Below are 19,172 nucleotides of genomic sequence, written 5' to 3' on the forward strand. Positions count from 1 at the left end.
AAAATTGGATATGCAATGTGACGTGGAAATACCTGGATGTTAAAACATATACTTAGTAAATAAAGCTGATTCTGATTCAGATTGTGAAAGTGGGGTTTTATACTTAGACATGACTGATGACAGTGATGTATTTAAATTATTTATTTAGGTAAAACATCAAAATGGACAATGTTGAAGCAACAATTAACAATCATGAACCCAAAGGAAATTTTTCTTCACAATAATTTCATTTAAACAACCAGAAAACAGACAAAACAAACAAACAAATAAAATTCAAACTTCTCCTCTTAGAAGTCATAATTCATCATTTCAAAATCACACAAAAATACAAAATACAGTTCAGTTCAGATATCACAAACCACCCTGATTATAAACTCGCTACAAGCTGGAGCAGATGAAGCAGAGACAAGAAACACTTTGAAAGCACAGCTTGTATTATGATTAGTATTTCACTTTAATACAATGTCAAACAATCAGCAACCGATATCTTCATTATTTTTTGTGATAACTCAAATAAAATGATCCTAAACAGCTTTCTACACTGTGTCATTCTAAACAGATTTCATGCTTTCATGTGTATGTACAAAAACTGTCCAGTTCAGTCTAGATCGTGTACTATTTATCACAACAGTTTAATCTCTCCCAAGAAGAATACGAAAAAGTCTGACACGCTTAAGCAGCGGCTCAGTGAACCTATACTGCTGCAGTGTCAATCCCAGTCTGTGTGCTTCCTCCACCTCCTTGTACATGGCGTCTGTGTAGTGTGTGCCTCTATTTTCTGCCATCATGTTATCAATCTTCTTGACCAGCTCCACCACCTGCTTTTTGTCGCTGCTGGTGTTGTCAAAGACGTGGTACCTGTTTCCACAGCTTTCAATGATGTGCTTTAGCCCAGGCTCAGCTTCACGTACATACTGCTCTATGGTCATGCCTCCAAGATCACCACCACGGGTGAAGAGCACAATCATGTACTTGTTTGCCTCGGGGCCAAACAGCTCCTGCAGGGCTTCCACTGAGTTTTTCTCTTCTTTGGTGAATCGACCCACTTGGATGACCAACAGGAACACATGAGGACCGGGACAGGAGACTTCAACACAACGCACAATTTCTCTTTTGATGAGCTCATCTGATTTTGCAGTGTCCAGGATCCCTGGTGTGTCTACAACACTAACTACTCTATTACCCCACTGAGTCACACCTTTTTGACAGACCTCAGTCACCGACCCAGATAAAGGGCAAGATCTGAAATGTTTGTTTCCCAGGATGGTGTTCCCAACAGCACTCTTGCCCACACCAGTTTTTCCAATCATCACAATCCTCAAATCAGAACCTGAAACATAAAGCCATCTTAATGTCACTGTTGTCACTGCACAGGTGAGAGGGATGAATGATAAAGCTTCTGTTAAACACATCTTTTATTTATAGCTCCACAGAGGACACACCTCCTGTAGCTGACAGGCATAGAGGGCAGCACAGTCTGCACTCACTGCACAGACTGTGCTGCACCTGATTGAAGAGCCACCACTCACAGTGAGTTTTGCTTGTAAACTTTTCTTTGCTTTGTAGCAATAAAATAAAAGGACAGTTATTAAAGGTATTGCAGATAAAAAGAGAAAGAAAACCTTTCTGATTTCATATCACATCACGCTTTATTTTCACAATCTCTCAAGTCCTGCAGTCTATGATTTATAATTTAAAATGTAAAATACTTAATGAATGTACTTCAGCAAAAGTGAAGAGTTCAGAGTTTTGCTGCTTCTGACTTATGAACCCACAGATCACTCATTCAGTTTCTGCAGTATGGGTCTCCGGCAAAGCAGTAATTCAAGGAGATGTGAACCGAAACAACTCATAACAACCAATGCCAGGTAAAGCTGAAAGTGCAGAACTGTTGAGCTAGCATTAGGGCTTACCTTATTTAAATAAAAATGAAAAACATTCTCTTTAACCATGTGCACATATGCTATGAAAAACTCTGGTAATGTATTTTACAAGGGGCTCTGATTTTTTTTATATATATATTGTTAGAAACAACAAATAAGTGTTTATAAAACAAAAAAAGAGTTTTTGAGCTGAGGTGGGTTTATTTTTTCTCTGTTATTAAATTGTAGGCCTGACTATGGATCACAAACTGGACCGTACACTACTGAGCCACAAGCAGGTGAACCCCAATGCTTCTAAGCAGCATTTTAGAAGTTCATATTAAAAAATGGGTTATTAAATAGGGATTATGCAGACGGTTGTTATAAGCAAAGAGTCCTTCATGATCCAAGAAAGACTTCAAATAGTAAGACTGGATTTACTAATGTTAAATAAGCTCTTTTGTGTATTTTAGTGCAACTGTGGGAGTTTACGTTTTCATTATTTATAGATTTTGAATGTAATGCAATGAGGGATTTCGCTGACATTATCATCATTATAAACTTATTCAGGAAGACGCACTCCAGCCATATGGAACATTGTCCTTTTGGGAATGTCTGGGAGTGGAAAGAGTGCGAGTGGGAACAGCATCCTCAGAGAGAAACGCTTCATATCTAGACCCAGCTCCAAGCCGATCACCTCAGAGTGCCAAGTGGCAGAAACTAAAGTGAATGATTTCCATGTATGTGTGATCGATACTCCTGACATCTTTGATGATGACATTGCACCGTCAGTTAGGGACAAACATGTAAAAAAGTGCAAACAGCTTTGTGAGTCAGGACCTTGTGTGTATGTACTTGTATTACATGTGAGCAGATTTACAAATGGTGAGAGAGATATCTTTAAAAAGTTGGAAAAAGCGTTTGGGAGCAAAGTTAAAGAACAAACAATTATCCTGTTCACCAGAGGAGATGACCTGCGGCAGGCAGAAATGAAGTTTGAGGATTTCCTACGTACCTGTCAACCTGAGCTGAAAGCAATAATTCAGAAATGTGACAACAGGTGTGTTCTCTTTGAGAACAGCAGGCAAAATGACAGTCAGGTAAAGAAGCTACTGGAGACAGGGATGAACCTAATCCAAAACCAGCAGACGTTGCTGTATTAGGTCAGGAAATAAAGTAATTGGAAGTGGGATTTTTTATTTTGGTGTGTGCAAAGACACACATAAGGGCATGAACACAGTTATAAACTGCATTTTTTTTGTGTGTTTTCTTCTTGATTTCATATTAATCAGCATTCAAACAAGGAAACAAGGAATTATTTCTGAACTATTTAAACGTTTTTATACACTTTTATCTAACAAATCAGTGAAAGTTTGTCATCTTTTGTAAACTGCAAAATAATAATCCGAAATTCAATAAAAATAAACTTGTCAGTACATAAAGTGTCTCTGTTTTCCACCACACTGATTCAGACAAACACAGAGAAAAGACAAAGCAGCTAGATTGTCACGGTCTGGCTGGGGCAGACCGTAGGTGTTGGCAAAAGGACCCAAACCCAACTCCATAAACTGAACGTGGCGTAGATTTAACAGAAAATAAGCCGTTTATTGAGGCCAGCAAAAAGGGAGTACAACAGCAGGACACAGGTGAACACTAAACCATAGCCTAAACTGGGTGAACTAAAGCTAAACATGAAAAACCTTAAACGTGGTGAACTGACATAGAATGCTGAAGTGAGGGTATGGATGAGCAGATGACCTGACAAATGACATGCAAAAACAGAGGACTTAAATACACACATGAGGTGATCAGGGGAAGTGGAGACACATGAGGAAACAGCTGACTAACATGAACCTAATGACAGGAGCAGTGAAGCTAAATACAAAGAACCAAGAACACACGACTCCTTCCAAAATAAAACAGGAAACATAATGAAACGCAGACATGACAACCAGAACTTGACAACGTAAGACACAGACATGAAACACAAGAAGAGCAGGGGAGACTTAACATGGGTTGGAAACACGAGGGGGAATTAATAAGAACTAAAATCACCTAGACATGGTAACAAATGAACTTAGAAAACCTGAAGGGCTTAACATAAACTATAAACATCAAAATGAACTAAAACTCAAAACACTGGGTCATAAGACCCAGGACCGTGACATAGATGTTCAAAAAAATCTCAAAGATAACAACATAACAGCTGAATACATATTTCTGTGATGTTCTGAAAATGAATTTGTGTTCTGTCGTATAACAGTATAAAGTGCAATGTGGTCAGGAGTTGCATCCAAAGGGAGGGCATGAGCTGTTCACTAAACTCTAATTTTAAATAACTTTACATAATACACATGAAAGCCAGTTCAGAGTGAAGAGCCAGTGACAGCAATTTGTTACCAAGAACTAAGTAAGTAAGTAAGTAAGTAAAATTTATTTTTATAGCACTTTTCACAGATAGAAAAAATCACAAAGTGCTTTACAACACAGAAAATGGAAATATAAAACAATATGACAGTAAATAAAACAGCAAATAAAACAATGTAATATAATAAAACTATAAAAACAGCATAAGAGGAAATTAATCAAATGCTTTTCTAAATAAAAATGTCTTCAGCTGTTTCTTAAAAGAATCAATGGAGTCCGTGCAGCGAAGATACAGTGGAAGAGAAATACACAACCGTGGTGCCACCGTCTGAAAGGCCCGATCACCACGAGTTTTAAAACGAGTGCGCGGTACCACCAGCAGTCTCTGATCTAATGACCTTAAAGCCCGAGAAGATGTATGTGGTTTCAGCAGGTCAGATAAATATTGAGGAGCCTGACCATGTAGGGCCCTAAAGGTTAGAGCTAAAATTTTAAAATGAAACCTAAAACTTACAGGCAACCAGTGAAGGGAGGCTAAAACTGGAGTGATATGCGATCTTCTCTTGGTGCCTGTTAAGAGATGTGCTGCAGCGTTCTGCACAGTCTGAAGACGATTTAAGGCTGATTTGTTAAAACAAGTAAAAAGGCCATTAGAGTAGTCTAAACGAGAAGAAATAAAAGCATGAATAATCATCTGAAGTTCAAGCTTTGATACCGTTAGTCTGAGTTTAGAAATATTCCGTAAATGATAAAAACAGTTTCGGACCAGCTGCTTAGAGTGCTGCTCGAGCAACACCGAGGTTTCTAAGGCTCGATTTTACATAGGGGTCTAAGAAGCTGATATGCTGCCTGATTTCTGGGACCATGTGGTCTGGAGCAATAATTAGAGTTTCTGTTTTATCAGAGTTTAGTTGGAGAAAATTGTCATTTAACCATTGGTTGATTTCTGTCAGGCAATTACTTAAATTAGACAATTTATAAAACTCAGACATTTTGAAGGAACAGTATAGTTGGATGTCATCAGCATAGCGATGATAGGAGATATATTTATAGTGCTTAATAATTTGGCCTAGGGGAAATACATAAAGTAGAAATAGAATTGGACCCAGGACAGATCCCTGAGGTACCCCACACGGCAAAACTGTTGATTCTGATGTGACATGATTCATGCAAACAGTAAAAGATCTCTCAGACAGATATGATATAAACCATTTTAAAACAACACCAGTAATCCCAAACAAGTTCTCGAGTCTGTTTATCATGATACTGTGATCTACAGTGTCAAAAGCAGAGCTGAGATCCAACAGGACCAGCACGGTGTTCTCCAGAGTCTGCTGCCATCAAGATATCACTAGATACTCTAAGTAAGGCAGTTTCAGTGGAATGCAATTTACGAAAACCAGACTGGAAAGTATCCATAACAGCATTTTTATCCAGGAGATAGTTAAGTTGTTCTACTACTACTTTTTCTAAAATTTTCGATATAAAAGACAATTTGGATATTTTCCTATAACTGTTAGGAAGAGATGGATCCAGCTGGGGTTTCTTTAATATTGGCTCGACGATAGCTTGTTTTTATAGAAGCTGGGAACTGAGCCAGTATGAAGAGAAGTATTTATCATTTCCACAATACAGGGGCCAATGGAATCAAACACACTAGTGAAAAGTGAAGATGGAAGGACATCAAGGGGGCTTGAAGTCTGTTTTATATGACAAAGCAGGCCTCTGATGTCTTGTAATGTAACAGGAGAAAAAGAGGACCAAGTATCAGAGGAGAGCAAGTTGAAAGTCTGATATTGAGAAGATGATGGACAGATATTAGACCTGATGGCAATGACCTTATTTCTGAAATAGTTCATAAACTCATTGCATTCGGACGTTGAGTGAACTGGTGCACAAGGAGCATCAGGAGAAACAATGCTCTTAATTGTTTTAAACAAGAATTTGGGGTATTTCTTTTTTGAAGCTATGAAGTGTGAAAAATACTCTGTTCTAGCATTTTTCCACATGTCATTTAGTAAGACGATAGATTCTTTAAGGTGTAACTTATAAACCTCAAGCTTGGAAGCCTTCCACAAACGTTCCAGCTTGCGACAGTATCTCCTGAAATTACGAATGTTTTCATTTAGCCAAGGATGAGATTTCAAACGTAGGACAGTACTTTTTTTCAGAGGTGCCACTATGTCTAAAATAGAATTACACTGGTTATTAAAGGATGAGACAAGAGAGTCCAAATCATTGTAAGTCATTTCAGCGTCAAACATGACAGAGAACCTTTTGCCGGCGTTCAGGTTTATGATTCGCCTTTCAATCGTTATTTTGGGTTAAAGTTAAGTTAAAATATATGCAGCTATGGTCACTCACATGGACATCTTCCACACGAATGTCATTTATATTTAAACCCAAGGAGAAAACAAGGTCCAATGTGTGACCCTTTACATGTGTAGGGCCAGAAACATGCTGCATAAAGTTAAAAGACTCTGTGATAGTCATGAAGTCAGCAGCCATATTACAGGATGTATCATCAATATGAAGGTTAAAATCTCCCAACATTACCACCTTCTCTAATTTAATAATGGATGACAGGAGGTCATTAAATTCAGTTAAAAAGACTCCGGCAGGGCCAGGAGGTCAGTAGATTAAAATACAATAAAAGGTGAGCAAAGAGCCGACCTTGATCATCTGCAGTTCAGATGAGGTAAAGGAATCCGAGTTCATCAGTCTGCATGTGAATCTGTCCTGGTGCACAACAGCGAGACCTCCGCCACGTCCCGAAAGACGTGGAGTTCCGATGACGGAGCAGCCAGTCGAACAAATTTCCTTCAGATGTATATAATCCACGTTTTGTTGCCACGTCTCAGTTAAACACATGACGTTGAGAGATTCCTTTATAAAAAGATCGTTTAAAATAAACGATTTGTTTGTGATTGAGCGAGTGTTGAGCAGGGCAAACCTGATTGATGACGTTTGGTTGGTGCACTCAACAGCTGACTGCAGTGGCACTTGAATTAAACACCTGTGTGCACCTGTTACACCAGGCGGTGACTTCAGGGCTAGCTGAAGCTAATATCCTTAGTGGTACGTCACATCTGCCATCAAAACTGCGGTCGAACGAGGGACGCAAGGTGAACATGGGGCCATCGGACCATAGATTCCGGGTTGGGAACTGAAGTGTAGCGTCGGCACCAGGTGACAGTAGATGAATTGGTCGTAGGCACCGGGAATCTTCCCAAATCCAAGAAGCTAATCTTCGGTACCTTCTCAGTCATATCATTAAACTATAATGAAGGTAATGGGAAAGAATTGTTGAAGTGGATGATCAGTGAGCAGCATTATTGTTTCATGCCAAGAAAGAGCAAAAGAGATGTGATACACTGACTATTTGTTCTTCAGTCACTTTTCTCACTCATTGTGTGTCCATGCACCTCTCTGCATTGAATCATACTTGTGATTAATCTCTGGCTCGCTCCACAGCATGTCTTTTATCTTGTCTTCCTTCTCTAACCAGTGGTGGCAGATGGCCGTTCCTCCCTGAATTGAAATTGAAAATTAAATATTTTCTTTGAGAGTGTTGATGGAGAAGTATAGAGGCCAGAAGGACGTGCACTGTGCCTTTGTGGATCTAAAAACACATATGATAAGGTACCAGGAAAGGGACTGTGGTATGTATGAGGAAGTTAATAGTGACAGAGAAGTATGTGAGGGTGGAGCAGGATGTGTATGAGAACAACGCGGCAATGGTGAGGTTTAGGAATGACAGATGGGTTCAAGGTGGGGTAGGATTACATCAGAGATATGTTTTGAGCCCCATCATGTTTACAATGGTGATACGTTGACAGATGAGGTCAGGAAGAAGTCTCCAAGGACTGTGTTTGCAAATGCCCTAGTCTGGGACCAACTCTGTTCATTGGCTCCTTCACTACATCCATCACTTTTCTATGTGGTCTTCCATTTTCCTCCTGCCTGGGAGATTGACATTAAGCTCCACAGTTACCATCCTTGTCCAGAATAAACCCAATCCCTCCTCTGCACATGTCCAGTCCATCTCAACCCTGCCTCTTCAACTTTGTCTCCAAACTGTTTAACCTGAGCTGTCCCTCTGATGTCCTCATTTCTAATCCTGTACATTCTGTTCCTCCCAATGAGAATATTAACATCTTCAGCCCTATCACCTCTAGCTTGTCCTACAGTCTATTATCAGAAACTAAAAGCCATGCCCTTAAGACACAATAACCACACAGAGAATGTCAGCGATGCATCTGACCCTTGAGTTGATTAATCTACTGGTTTGTGATGCCTCATCAGAAGTGGAAGGAAACTATTAGAAAGGCTGAGGTAAAACAAAGTAAACAAAAACTGAACTGAAAATCTGTGAATCAGAAAATCTCTGATTCCAGTCATCAGTATGTCAGGGGTCAGGAGCGAGGTACAACAGTGAGTATCTGCAAACAATTTGTGAAACATGATAGAGAATCATCATGTTTCAGAGCTTTATTTCAGCCAGTGGTGTTGGAGATCTTGTGGGATCATTTTGACAATGAATTGAACAAATGGCAGCAAAACAATCAGTTTTTGCATTATATAACGTGTTCTATTTGTGTTTGTACATTTCATTACTTCAAAATACAAAAATGAGGCTGGATCTGTACTCTTGCACAGTACTGTATGTGTTTTCATGTCTCTCAGTAGTTTACAGAGGTGGAAAAAGTACAGACATACTGCACTTAAGTAGAAGTAAGAATACCATTGTTAAAAAATAGTCCAATAAAAGTTGAAGTACTGATTCAAATTGTGATTCCTGGCTAAAGTAAAAATAAAAAAGTAAAGGCTTCATAAATGTGCTCAGAATAAGAAAGCAAAAAGTAGGTCGTTGGAGGACTTTTCTATTTTTGTGCAAAGCTAACTGAACCTCGTACTATATTGACATTGTGGAAGTAAACACAGACGACATGAGAGCTCTCGATTAACACTCCTCGTTTATTACTCGTCACCACACAACTGAATACCTTTCCCTCCAAAACATAGCAACAACCCTTCCTGAGAACTGGGTGTGAGTGGAGCCCTCCAGTGGTCAACCACACATGCCCCCCCCCCCCCCCCCCCCCCCCCCCCGGAACACCCAGTAGGGTCATCCCCTAGTCCAGAACCCTTGCTTTAATCAAGCGTCCAGAACGGCTGAACCGGGGAGGTGGAGAGCTGGCTGAGGAGAAACGAGCCTGAGGACCAGGTTGGCATGGGCGGTCAGGAAAACCTGAAGATAGCTCGGGCCCCGCCAGGTGGGGGGCGCTCCCAGAGGAAGAAGCAGAGTTGTCCAGTCCAGTGGAAGGCGGACGGCCACAGCAGGGGGCCTGAGCCGGCACCACCTGATCATCCAGAAGCACATGTGCCGGTTTAAGTCTGTCAATAGAAACAGCCTCCTGCTGACTCCCAAAGTCCAAAAGGAAATGCTTCCGGCCGGTTGAATAACCCTAAAGGGGCTGTCATACAGTGGACGCAGCGGAGGCCTATGAGCGTCATGCCTGACGAAAACAAACTGCAGAGTCCAACGACCTCGGAACAAAGGTGTCGGGCAGAAAATGGTGCACTGGGCCAGGAACAGAAAACGAGTCTCTTGGGGGACGGAGAGACAGCACAGAGGGAGCGAAGCACGGGGGGTGCACTCTCGGGCAAGAATTCCTCGGGGACCCGGGGAGGCTAACCGAGGACAAGTTCAGCCAGGAAACCCCGAGGTCTTCTTTAACCGCGCAGCGCAACCCCAGTAAAACCCATGGAAGGCGGTCCACCCAGTTGGCATCTGTGAGAGAATCACGGAACACAGCCTTAAGCGAACGGTGGAAACGCTCGCACATCCCGTTGGCCTGCGGGTGGTACGCAGTGGTTGGGTGGACCTTGACCCCTAGGCCGTCAGTTTCATCAGCTTTTTCTCCAATCAATATTATGTCTATTCATAGTCTTGTCTCCTCTTTACTGAGAAATCTGTTTATTTTCTCTCATGTTCTTCCCTGAGTTACTCTTTTTGAGTTCCTCAAGAAAATGAAAACACGCGTTTCCTGGGACTTTACATTTCTGTTCCTCGTGCTCTGGATTTCTCTTTTGCACTTTGTTTGGTTTTGGATCTACATCAGCAGTAAAATATTGCTTTTCATCAAGTCCTTTCCTTCTGAGAGGCCTGCATTTACATCTTTGCCAAACCCTGGCATCTAAAACATTCCTTTTATATTTATGGTTTCAAGGGTGTGAGAGACAGAAAAAATTCCCCTTAAAAAGGCACATTTGGAATGCATCCAATTAAACTAGACATGGAAGATAGAGAGGATTTTGTTTTGATCTTATCAGATCCTAAAAATTCATACATCCTGTTCTCTGTTGGAACTGACAGGACTACATTTCCTTGTCAACCGGAACATCTTACAGAACCTGATAGAGATCTCAGAAATCTCTGGAAACTTTGGTTTCCTTGTTTACAGAAACGTGTTCAAGTGTGAAAACCTTGTTGTTTGGTTTAAAAGGTGTCTTACTTCCTTCTTGTGTGAAGGAAGTAAATACTTTTTATATAACAGATCTCAGATTTGTCTCCTTTAAAATATATTAAGCTCAAGATTGACAAATGTGATCAATCAACGAACCTCAACTGACCTATTCAGGTCCAACACTAAAATACAGAACAAAATCGCATTTCTTCAAATTAAAATAAGCCCTCAAAAAGTGAAAACTTTGCACTGACATCATTATACTGCTAGTGCCAGCTGTTTGGTCAAGTAAGACTAGGTTTTGCATTCTTTCACACATGTACTTAAGTAACCAAAATCCAGCTCTGCTTTTTTACATTAAGCTTATTTACTGACTTTAGAATAGCTGACCTATTTTAACATTAATGTTAATTTTTGCACATCAGGTTATCTCACATATCAAACCAGCATATTAAGCTCATAACTCTTTTGCAATTGAATCTATTTAACACTTCAATTTCTTTTCTTTTTTTTTGTTTCCACTTATTTATTAATCCTATTTGTATTTTATCCATTTGTACATATTAACGGGCATCTGCATGTGGACAGCAGGGAAAGAATTTCATTAGAGAAAAGCTTTTTCTTTGCACACATGACAATAAACGCTTTGAATCTTGAATCTTATTTCTAAACTTTTGTGTGAATGAGGAAAATGGTCCCTATTCAGTTCAGTTGAATTCATTTTTATTTATACAGTGCCAAATCAACAGCAGTTACCTCAAGGAGCTTTATATTTTAAGGTAGAGACTCTACAATACAAAGAAGACTGAGAAGACAGAAAAAAAACTCAACAAACATATGACCCCAATGAACAACCACTTTGGCAACAGTGGGAATGAAGGGAAGCCAGTATAATCACTCTTCCTGAAGACTTTTCAGTGAATTTTTAGGACATCCTGATAATAAAGAATTACAGTGGCCCAGTCTAGAAATAATAAATACATGAACTAGTTTTTCAGTGTCATCTGAGCCAGGATGTTTCTAAAATTAAAAACGATGTAAGGAAATTATTTCTCAGGAGAGAAATTTTAAATGATTAAGATTCAAACACTAAATGACCAAACCATTAAATTATAAATGTCACCTCTTTTATTTACATAGAATATTGAGTCATTTTGTCAGTTCAAAATAGATCAACTAAATACTGAATAATAGAAAAACCTAATTCTGAACTACACTTTGAGAAATCCACATTTGACTTTTACAGTCAGTAATATCTTCTCTTTGAGTTCATTAGTTTTTTCTCCTTTTTATTAACACAGTGGTATTGTCTTTTTGGCATTTAAAAATATGTACATAGCCCAATGAATAATTTAAATTAAAATCTAAATAACTAAACATCCCAAATATATAAATGTAGTAAAATAAAGAATTTTTGAGGAAAAACTCACTCATAAGTTGCACCTTATCTCTCATGGAAAATGAAATGTTGATTTTGAGCTGTTCAATTCAACATTGTTTAACTAACAGAGCTCCAGTTAAAGGAACTAAATGAATAGAATTTGCATGTATTTGTACATGTATATATTTTGAAAAATGTGTTTGTCCATGTTGTAATGTGAAAAATAGAAAAATAGAAAAAAATATTAAGAGAAAAAGATATCAATTTTATCAATTTTATTATTGACATAATCATGATGATGTTGTCCAAAACCTAACCCTTAACCCTATATTTTCAAAACATTTATAAATGGTTAATTGTATAACTTAATGAAAAGTCAACATTAAATATATGCACTATATTTCTAATGAAGTTTACAGTGATAATGAATACACACAATTCACATTTAATGCATAATACATTAATTAATGAATTTACATAGTGCAAAGTTTTAAATACACAATAAACTGTCATGATCACACATCCACTACAAATTGGACCAGATCCACCTAAGACAAAATATACTTTAGAAGCAGAGCTCATATTGTGATTATTATTTATTTTAAAATGCTTTTGTCTGTACCAAAACACCAAGAAGCAAAACAACATCATCAAAATATTTTTTTTACATTTTTTTCATACATCCAAGTTTATTGATGCTACACAGCAATATACATCGTAGGTCTGTGTCAGAGACTCCTAATCGATACATGCTGAGCCTAGATTCTTCATTACAATAGTTTAATCTCTGTGAAGAATGAGAAAAAATTTTTGAATACGCTTCAGTAGGGCCTCAAGGAACTCATACTGAACAGCCTTAAGTCCCATGATACCTGCAGCCTCCACCTCCTTGTACATGGCATCTGTGTAGTGCTTGCCCCCATTTGCTGCCACCATGTCATCAATCTTGTTGACCAGCTCCATCACCTGCGTTCTGTCTTTGCTGGTGTTTTCAAAGATGTGGAACCTGTTTCCACAGCTTTGGATGATGCGGCGAAGTCCTTCCTCAGCTTCACGTACGTACTCCTGTATGGTCATGTCACCAAGATCACCACCGCGAGTGAACAGCACGATCATGTGCTGATTTGCAGCCTGGCCAAACAGCTCCTGCAGGGCTTCCACTGAGTTTTTCTCTTCTTTGGTGAATCGACCCACTTGGATGACCAACAGGAACACATGAGGACCGGGACAGGAGACTTCAACACAACGCACAATTTCTCTTTTGATGAACTCATTTGATTTTGCAGTGTCCAGGATCCCTGGTGTGTCTACAACACTAACTACCCTGTTACCCCACTGAGTCACACCTTTCTGACAGACCTCAGTCACTGACCGTGATAAAGGAGAAGATCTGAAATATCTGTCTCCCAGAATGGTGTTTCCAACAGCACTCTTACCCACACCGGTCTTTCCAAGCATCACAATCCTCAAATCAGGACCTGAAACACAAATTACAACCTTGATTTAACCTGTATACACAACAAAAAACAATCATACAGACAGAAGATTAACTTTGAGTCTTACCTGCTGGAAATTTAGCCATCTTAATGTCACTGTTTTCACTGCACGTGTGAGCGAGAAGAATGTTAAAGCTTCTTTTCAACACATGGTTTATTTATAGCTCCACAGCTGACACACCTCCAGCATTTGCATAACAGGTACATATAATAAAGAGAGAGTGCAGCACAGCCTGCAGAAGACACCGTGCAGAGTTTTGACACACCAGACTAATGAAATATGTCTGAAGGTAAGTTTATTTGAAAAGGTTTCTTTGCTTTATAGCTGTTTTTTTTAACAGTTTTAATGATTGAATTTTGTAGCAGTAGAGAGAAAATGTTGCTCTTAAACAGTGTCAGAGAAAAAGGATTTTGTGTTTGTTCACAGACAAAATTTCAGTCGTCATCCTGGGAAATGGGAAGTTTTTGAAGAAAGTGTTAATAACCAACATCCTGGAAGATGACATATCTGTGCTATCCACAAGAAAGATTCTAACAAAAACCACGATATATGAAAACGAGACATATGTTTTCACATGCATGCCAGATTTGGACGTGCAATGTGATGACATAAAACAACAATTTGCTATGAATCCAGACCCTGACATGTGTTTGTTGGTGGTAAGATGTGACTTTTCAGTAGAAAATGTGTGGAATCAGATAGAATATCTGAGCAAGAAAAGTGGAACACCTACAGATACATTCACAGTTGTGCTGCCTTTGAGTTCTAAACCTACAGAGTACCCATTCAAGAATATGACCATGGAGCAGCTTTACAGAGAACTGCCTTACAAACAGCGGGGGTTAAGTCATAAGAGGTAAACCTAAAAAATCAGTAACATATAATGAATATTTATGATATCACATAAGTTTGCATAAGAAGAACAGTGTTTTATTTAATCTGAGTAATCATATTAATTCATTAGTTATTAGGTTTATTATTATTATATATATATATTGTAATGTTTCAAACATAATAGATCTTTTGCCCAAAAAACAAAGTTTCCTGGTGAGTTAATTTAGTTCTGTTATATTACAGGTCTGCTGCAGATCCCCAATCTATGACAGCTTTGGGAGACCTCAGCTTAAATTCATGTTTAAGAAGCAAACATGAATGGATGGAAGGCAAGACTCAGCTTTATCAGCAGTATCTCACAATATTGTCGTGTTCTGTGTGTGGATGTGTATGTCAAAAACATTTCTTTAGCCTTTTTATAAAAGTGGCAGATGTAACAAAGAGCCCTACACTATCCCCGTACATAGTTTCAAATGTGGGACATTTTTTGAAATTTTTATCTCTATTATTAACATTTTTTTTTTACTTTTTATCTAATCAGGAAGTTAAAATATTGAGATAAAGAGTCTCTTGTGCAGGAATAGCATGGTGTAATTATGCGAACTGCATGCAGATATAATTATGTGTATACTTAAATGCGTATTTAACTGTTCAGATAAAAGTCTTGTAAGTGTTTTAGCTGTAGATGATTATTCTTCAGATCTGGAAAGAATATTTATTTCTATTTCACTGTCACTTATTTTTGTTCTTCATTGACACAGAAAATCACTTTGATACCAAAGTGAACCTAGTTCTTCTGGGAATGACCGGTACGGGAAAGAGTGCCAGTGGAAACACCATCCTCGGAAAGAAATTCTTCAAGTGTAAGCCGAGTACAAAGCCGGTCACCACAGAGTGCCAAGTGGCAGAATCAAAGATAAATGGCATACATGTACGTGTCATTGATAACCCAGACATCTTTGATGATGACATCAACCCACGAGTTTGGGACACACATGTAAAAAAGTGCAAACAGCTTTGTGAGTCAGAACCATGTGTGTATTTACTTGTGATGCAAGCAAGCAGATTTACAGATGGTGAGAGAAACATAATAGAAAAGCTAGAAAAAGCTTTTGCAAGCCAAGTTAGAAAACAAACAATCATCCTGTTCACCAGAGGAGACGACCTGCACTGTGCAAACATTAAGCTGGAGGATTTTCTTCACTCCTGCCAACCTGGTCTGAAAGAAATAATTCAGAAGTGTGACAACAGGTGTGTTGTTTTTGAGAACAGCAGGCCAACATCACATCAAGTGGCAATTTTAATGGAGAAAGTGATCAGGATGATCCAAGAACAGCAGCAATGATAACACTATGAAGTGCATGGATATGATAAGTTGTTAAACAGAAAGATATAAACAGAGCATGAAATACTAGCCTGAACTGTTCAGTTAGAAATGTTTTCTTTTGTTTCCCTTTTTATTTGCCTTCGTCAAAATCAGCCTTTAATCAGCGACTGATTATGAATTCGGTTGTTATTGAAACTGGTGCATGGAGTTTGTCTCTTATTGTGTTTCTGTTTATAGCCTGTTGATGTAAATCATTCATGTTAAATTCACCAATAAAATGAAGTTTGGTAAATATTCAATGTTGACCAAAGGTTTTTCAAGTAACAGAGACCCTTTGATGATTCAAACATACCTTTGAAAAAACCTATATCTAACAATAATAGCACTAGTAATAAGAATACATACAGTAATCATAGCAAAAAAAAAATGAGCATTTGATGTTTGTGGATTGAACACTTGCAAAGACTCAGTGAAAATTTAAATAATTAAAATATGCAGATGTTAAACAAATATGTAGGACTTCTTTCTACTATTTGCAAAATATCTCTAAAATATGAGATATCCTGACTCAGAGTGACACCCAAAATCTAGTTCATGCACTTCTTGCTTCTAGGCTGGACGACCGTAATTCATTATTATCAGCATGCTCTAAAAACTTCCTAAAAGCCTTCAGTTAATCCAAAATGCTGCAGCAAGAGTACTGGCAGAGACTAGAAATGTTAGGATTTTGAGTTTATTATATTATTTATAATTTCTAGTCTTTGGTTTCTTTGAGTTCTGTCTTATGGTTTTTGTCTCTGTCTTCTCTAGTTGCTCTGTCTCCCCTGTCAGCTGTATCCCCTTGTCTAGTTCGCGTCTCTGTGTATCCTCAGTTGCTATATCCCCGTGTCCAGTCAGTGTCTGTGTCTGCACTGGTCCCACGTCTCTGTTCCCTCTGTTACAGTGCGTGCGAGTCTGTGTCTTTAGTTCAGTCTGTGTCATGTTTCCTGTTTTATTTTGAAAGTCCATGTCTGATGTTAATGTATCTGGTTTCGCTTCCCCTTGTCTCGTTAGGCCTGATTTGCCCCAGCTGTGTTTCCCTCCTGTTACTCATTCCCTGATTGCTCCCTCTGTGTATTTAAGCCCTGTGTTTCTCTGTGTCTGGGTTGCGATCTACCGTTTACCTAGCTGTGTGTTCTGTCAGTCCTCCGGTTTAAGTTTATTTAGATTTTTTCCAGTTATGTTATATTTTGAGTTTTACATTAAAGCTGTTTTGAGTTCACGACTGTCTCCTGAGTCTGCACCTTGGGTCCTATTCCTGTCTGCACACAGCCACTCATAACAAGAAAGAGAGAGCATGTTTCTCCTATTGGCTTCCCTTCATTGGCTCCCTGTTAAAACCAGCATATCCAGCTAGCATGGGCTAAAATAAAAATCAGCTGGAAAACCATCCGGACCTGGGGCTTTATTGTCTGGGTGATGCTGTATGGCTTCATGGAAGTCAGACATTGACACAGGTGGATCCAGAGCTACAATCTGTTCATCATTTAAATTCTGTAGATTTATATTGCTAAGAAATTCTTCAAAAGCAATGATGGAGGGAATAATCTGTGATGCTGTGAAGCTTCATAAAACTCATAAAAAGATGTATTTATTTGTTGTGGATCATGAGTAATGTTCCCAGTTGACTCTTTAATAGAATAAACAGTTGTGTTTTTATTTATTGATCATTACCCATTAGCAAGGAATTTCCTAAATTTATTACCACGTTCAAAGCTCTCCAATTGCAGATTTGCAACAATAACCATGTTCTTCTGTTAATTATTTCATTTCATTTAATTCTAGCTTTAGTTTTCTCATGGTGTTAATTATATGTTCTTGTGGCGAGGAAGCAGATTCTAAAGATTACATTTTTGTTTTTAGTACAAGTGTTTGTTCTTTTTCTTATGAGAAGAGTAAGGTATTATTTTGACTCTTTTCTGTCTCAGAGAGTTCGACTCAGTGAATGATTGCTGATAGTGTCTGTAATATCTCTTGTAATCCATCTGTTAACTAAAAAGTAGTCTATACAAGAATGTGTAATCCCTGAGAGGCGACATGAACACCAAGCATCACAAAGACCTAAATCACTCACATGTTGTTTAAGAATGTCTGCAGTCTGGCACTTCTTTTGACTCACTGAACCTGTCAATTTCTAGATTCAATACCAGATTGAAGTCTCCTCCTATTATAAGTGTGGTTTCAGAGTGATCCAAAAGTGAAGAAAAGAAGTGATGAAAAAAGGACGAGTCGTTGTCAATTTGGTCCATACAGTTAGTTCCATATGTATTTGGAAATACATATTTAGTTATTTATTTTTAATCTTTTTTACCTGTCTACTTAAACCTACTTAAACCTATTCCATTTGTAGTTATATAATGGACATGGATATAATGTAGAGTCTCAGCTTTCATATAGAAAATTCTATGTATAGAAAACTATTCCGCGCATAATTAAAACAGGTCCGCGGCTCCCAACCGTAGTAAAGGGACCTCTGGCTATTACGTCGGGTTCATGTCGGGCTCGTAACCAAAAACTAGCTTTACTTTGTTGTCTGGGTCAACTTTGCTAGCGAGAGACAGAGAGAGGCGTTGAAAGACTGCTCCAACGGAACTTATTGTTTCAGAGGAAAACACGAACACGGTGTACAGTCGAGTCTCAATAGATTACTTACAACTGGGCTACACTGCCCATGAGGCTACATTCTTTAGGGCTATGCCTGTAACACTCTGCCTGTTGCCTTTATATTGAATAATGTTTTGAACAATAATTTTTAAAAATATTTCTTCACGTCACTAGGCGGGCTGCAAGTAGAGGTCGCGAGATTGAGACCCAGGCTTTAGAGCCTCTTAATGTGTGTTTTATTTGGGTTTCCACCAGTGTGGAATTACCAAAAATAGATAGCAGACAACCTAGGGTGACCAACCGTCGTCTTTTCCCCGGACATGTCCTCTTTTCATGTTTTGATAAAAATGCCCAGGTTTCCCTATATTCCGACAGATATTTGTGACGTCATCCCCGAGTTGATGCTTTGTGAGTGCTTGTTTTGCGCTCACAAACGGGACAGACAGCATGCAGCAACGCGCCTAATGATGTTTAAAAGATCTCTAAAAGAAAGTCCATCTTTTCAGACGAACTGGAAAATAAATTTCCCTCGTACCAACCCAGTACTGGTAATTTTTCTTCTGCAGATGAGGCATTATTTCTGTAACATTATTTAATTCCAGAGGCTTTTAAGTTATTTTTTGCAATTGTTGACTTGTAAAAGGCTATATGACATATTTTATTTCACAATTCATTAACCGCACAGAGAAGACATCGTTGAAATATGTTAAATATGTTTCTTTAGGCAAGTTAAAACAGTAACTGTAACAGTTACTCATATTTTGTATTTTAAATACATAACGCCAGAACGT

The 19,172-nt window shown here is 38.6% G+C and overlaps 4 protein-coding genes across 4 annotated transcripts; 2 read left to right on the top strand and 2 right to left on the bottom strand.

Moving 5' to 3' along the window:
• Positions 1–188: 188 nt before the first annotated feature.
• On the bottom strand, positions 189–1,412 carry LOC112431717 (GTPase IMAP family member 7-like). The gene has a single exon (XM_024800430.2). It carries the CDS (start codon positions 1,410–1,412, stop codon positions 633–635), a length of 780 nt encoding a protein of 259 aa, XP_024656198.2. The 3' UTR covers positions 189–632.
• Positions 1,413–1,785: 373 nt separating this feature from the next.
• On the top strand, positions 1,786–3,290 carry LOC112431718 (uncharacterized). The gene is made up of 3 exons (XM_076888720.1): positions 1,786–1,868; positions 2,112–2,161; positions 2,433–3,290. The coding sequence occupies exons 1-3, from the start codon at positions 1,801–1,803 to the stop codon at positions 3,023–3,025; spliced, it is 711 nt and encodes a 236-aa protein (XP_076744835.1). The 5' UTR covers positions 1,786–1,800; the 3' UTR covers positions 3,026–3,290.
• A 9,335-nt stretch (positions 3,291–12,625) lies between these two features.
• On the bottom strand, positions 12,626–13,673 carry LOC112431719 (GTPase IMAP family member 7-like). The gene is made up of 2 exons (XM_076888721.1): positions 13,644–13,673; positions 12,626–13,558 (listed from the first exon to the last, which is right to left on the bottom strand). Exons 1-2 carry the CDS (start codon positions 13,660–13,662, stop codon positions 12,861–12,863), a joined length of 717 nt encoding a protein of 238 aa, XP_076744836.1. The 5' UTR covers positions 13,663–13,673; the 3' UTR covers positions 12,626–12,860.
• Positions 13,674–15,096: 1,423 nt separating this feature from the next.
• On the top strand, positions 15,097–15,756 carry LOC112431720 (uncharacterized). The gene has a single exon (XM_024800432.2). The coding sequence runs from the start codon at positions 15,097–15,099 to the stop codon at positions 15,754–15,756; it is 660 nt and encodes a 219-aa protein (XP_024656200.2).
• The last annotated feature ends 3,416 nt before the right edge of the window (positions 15,757–19,172 follow it).

The sequence above is a fragment of the Maylandia zebra genome, linkage group LG9, assembly GCF_041146795.1.
Source record: "Maylandia zebra isolate NMK-2024a linkage group LG9, Mzebra_GT3a, whole genome shotgun sequence".
Classification (NCBI taxonomy): domain Eukaryota; kingdom Metazoa; phylum Chordata; class Actinopteri; order Cichliformes; family Cichlidae; genus Maylandia; species Maylandia zebra.

What these genes read in the sequence shown, in the direction of transcription:
- LOC112431718 (XM_076888720.1), top strand. Translation starts at nt 1,801, where the DNA reads ATGGGTCTCCGGCAAAGCAGTAATTCAAGGAGATGTGAACCGAAACAA. An exon ending in CTCATAACAACCAATGCCAG is followed by an intron (nt 1,869 to 2,111) that starts GTAAAGCTGAAA and finishes ATTAAATTGTAG; the next exon opens with GCCTGACTATGGATCACAAA. An exon ending in CACTACTGAGCCACAAGCAG is followed by an intron (nt 2,162 to 2,432) that starts GTGAACCCCAAT and finishes AAACTTATTCAG; the next exon opens with GAAGACGCACTCCAGCCATA.
- LOC112431720 (XM_024800432.2), top strand. Translation starts at nt 15,097, where the DNA reads ATGATTATTCTTCAGATCTGGAAAGAATATTTATTTCTATTTCACTGT.
- LOC112431717 (XM_024800430.2), bottom strand. Translation starts at nt 1,412, where the DNA reads ATGTGTTTAACAGAAGCTTTATCATTCATCCCTCTCACCTGTGCAGTG.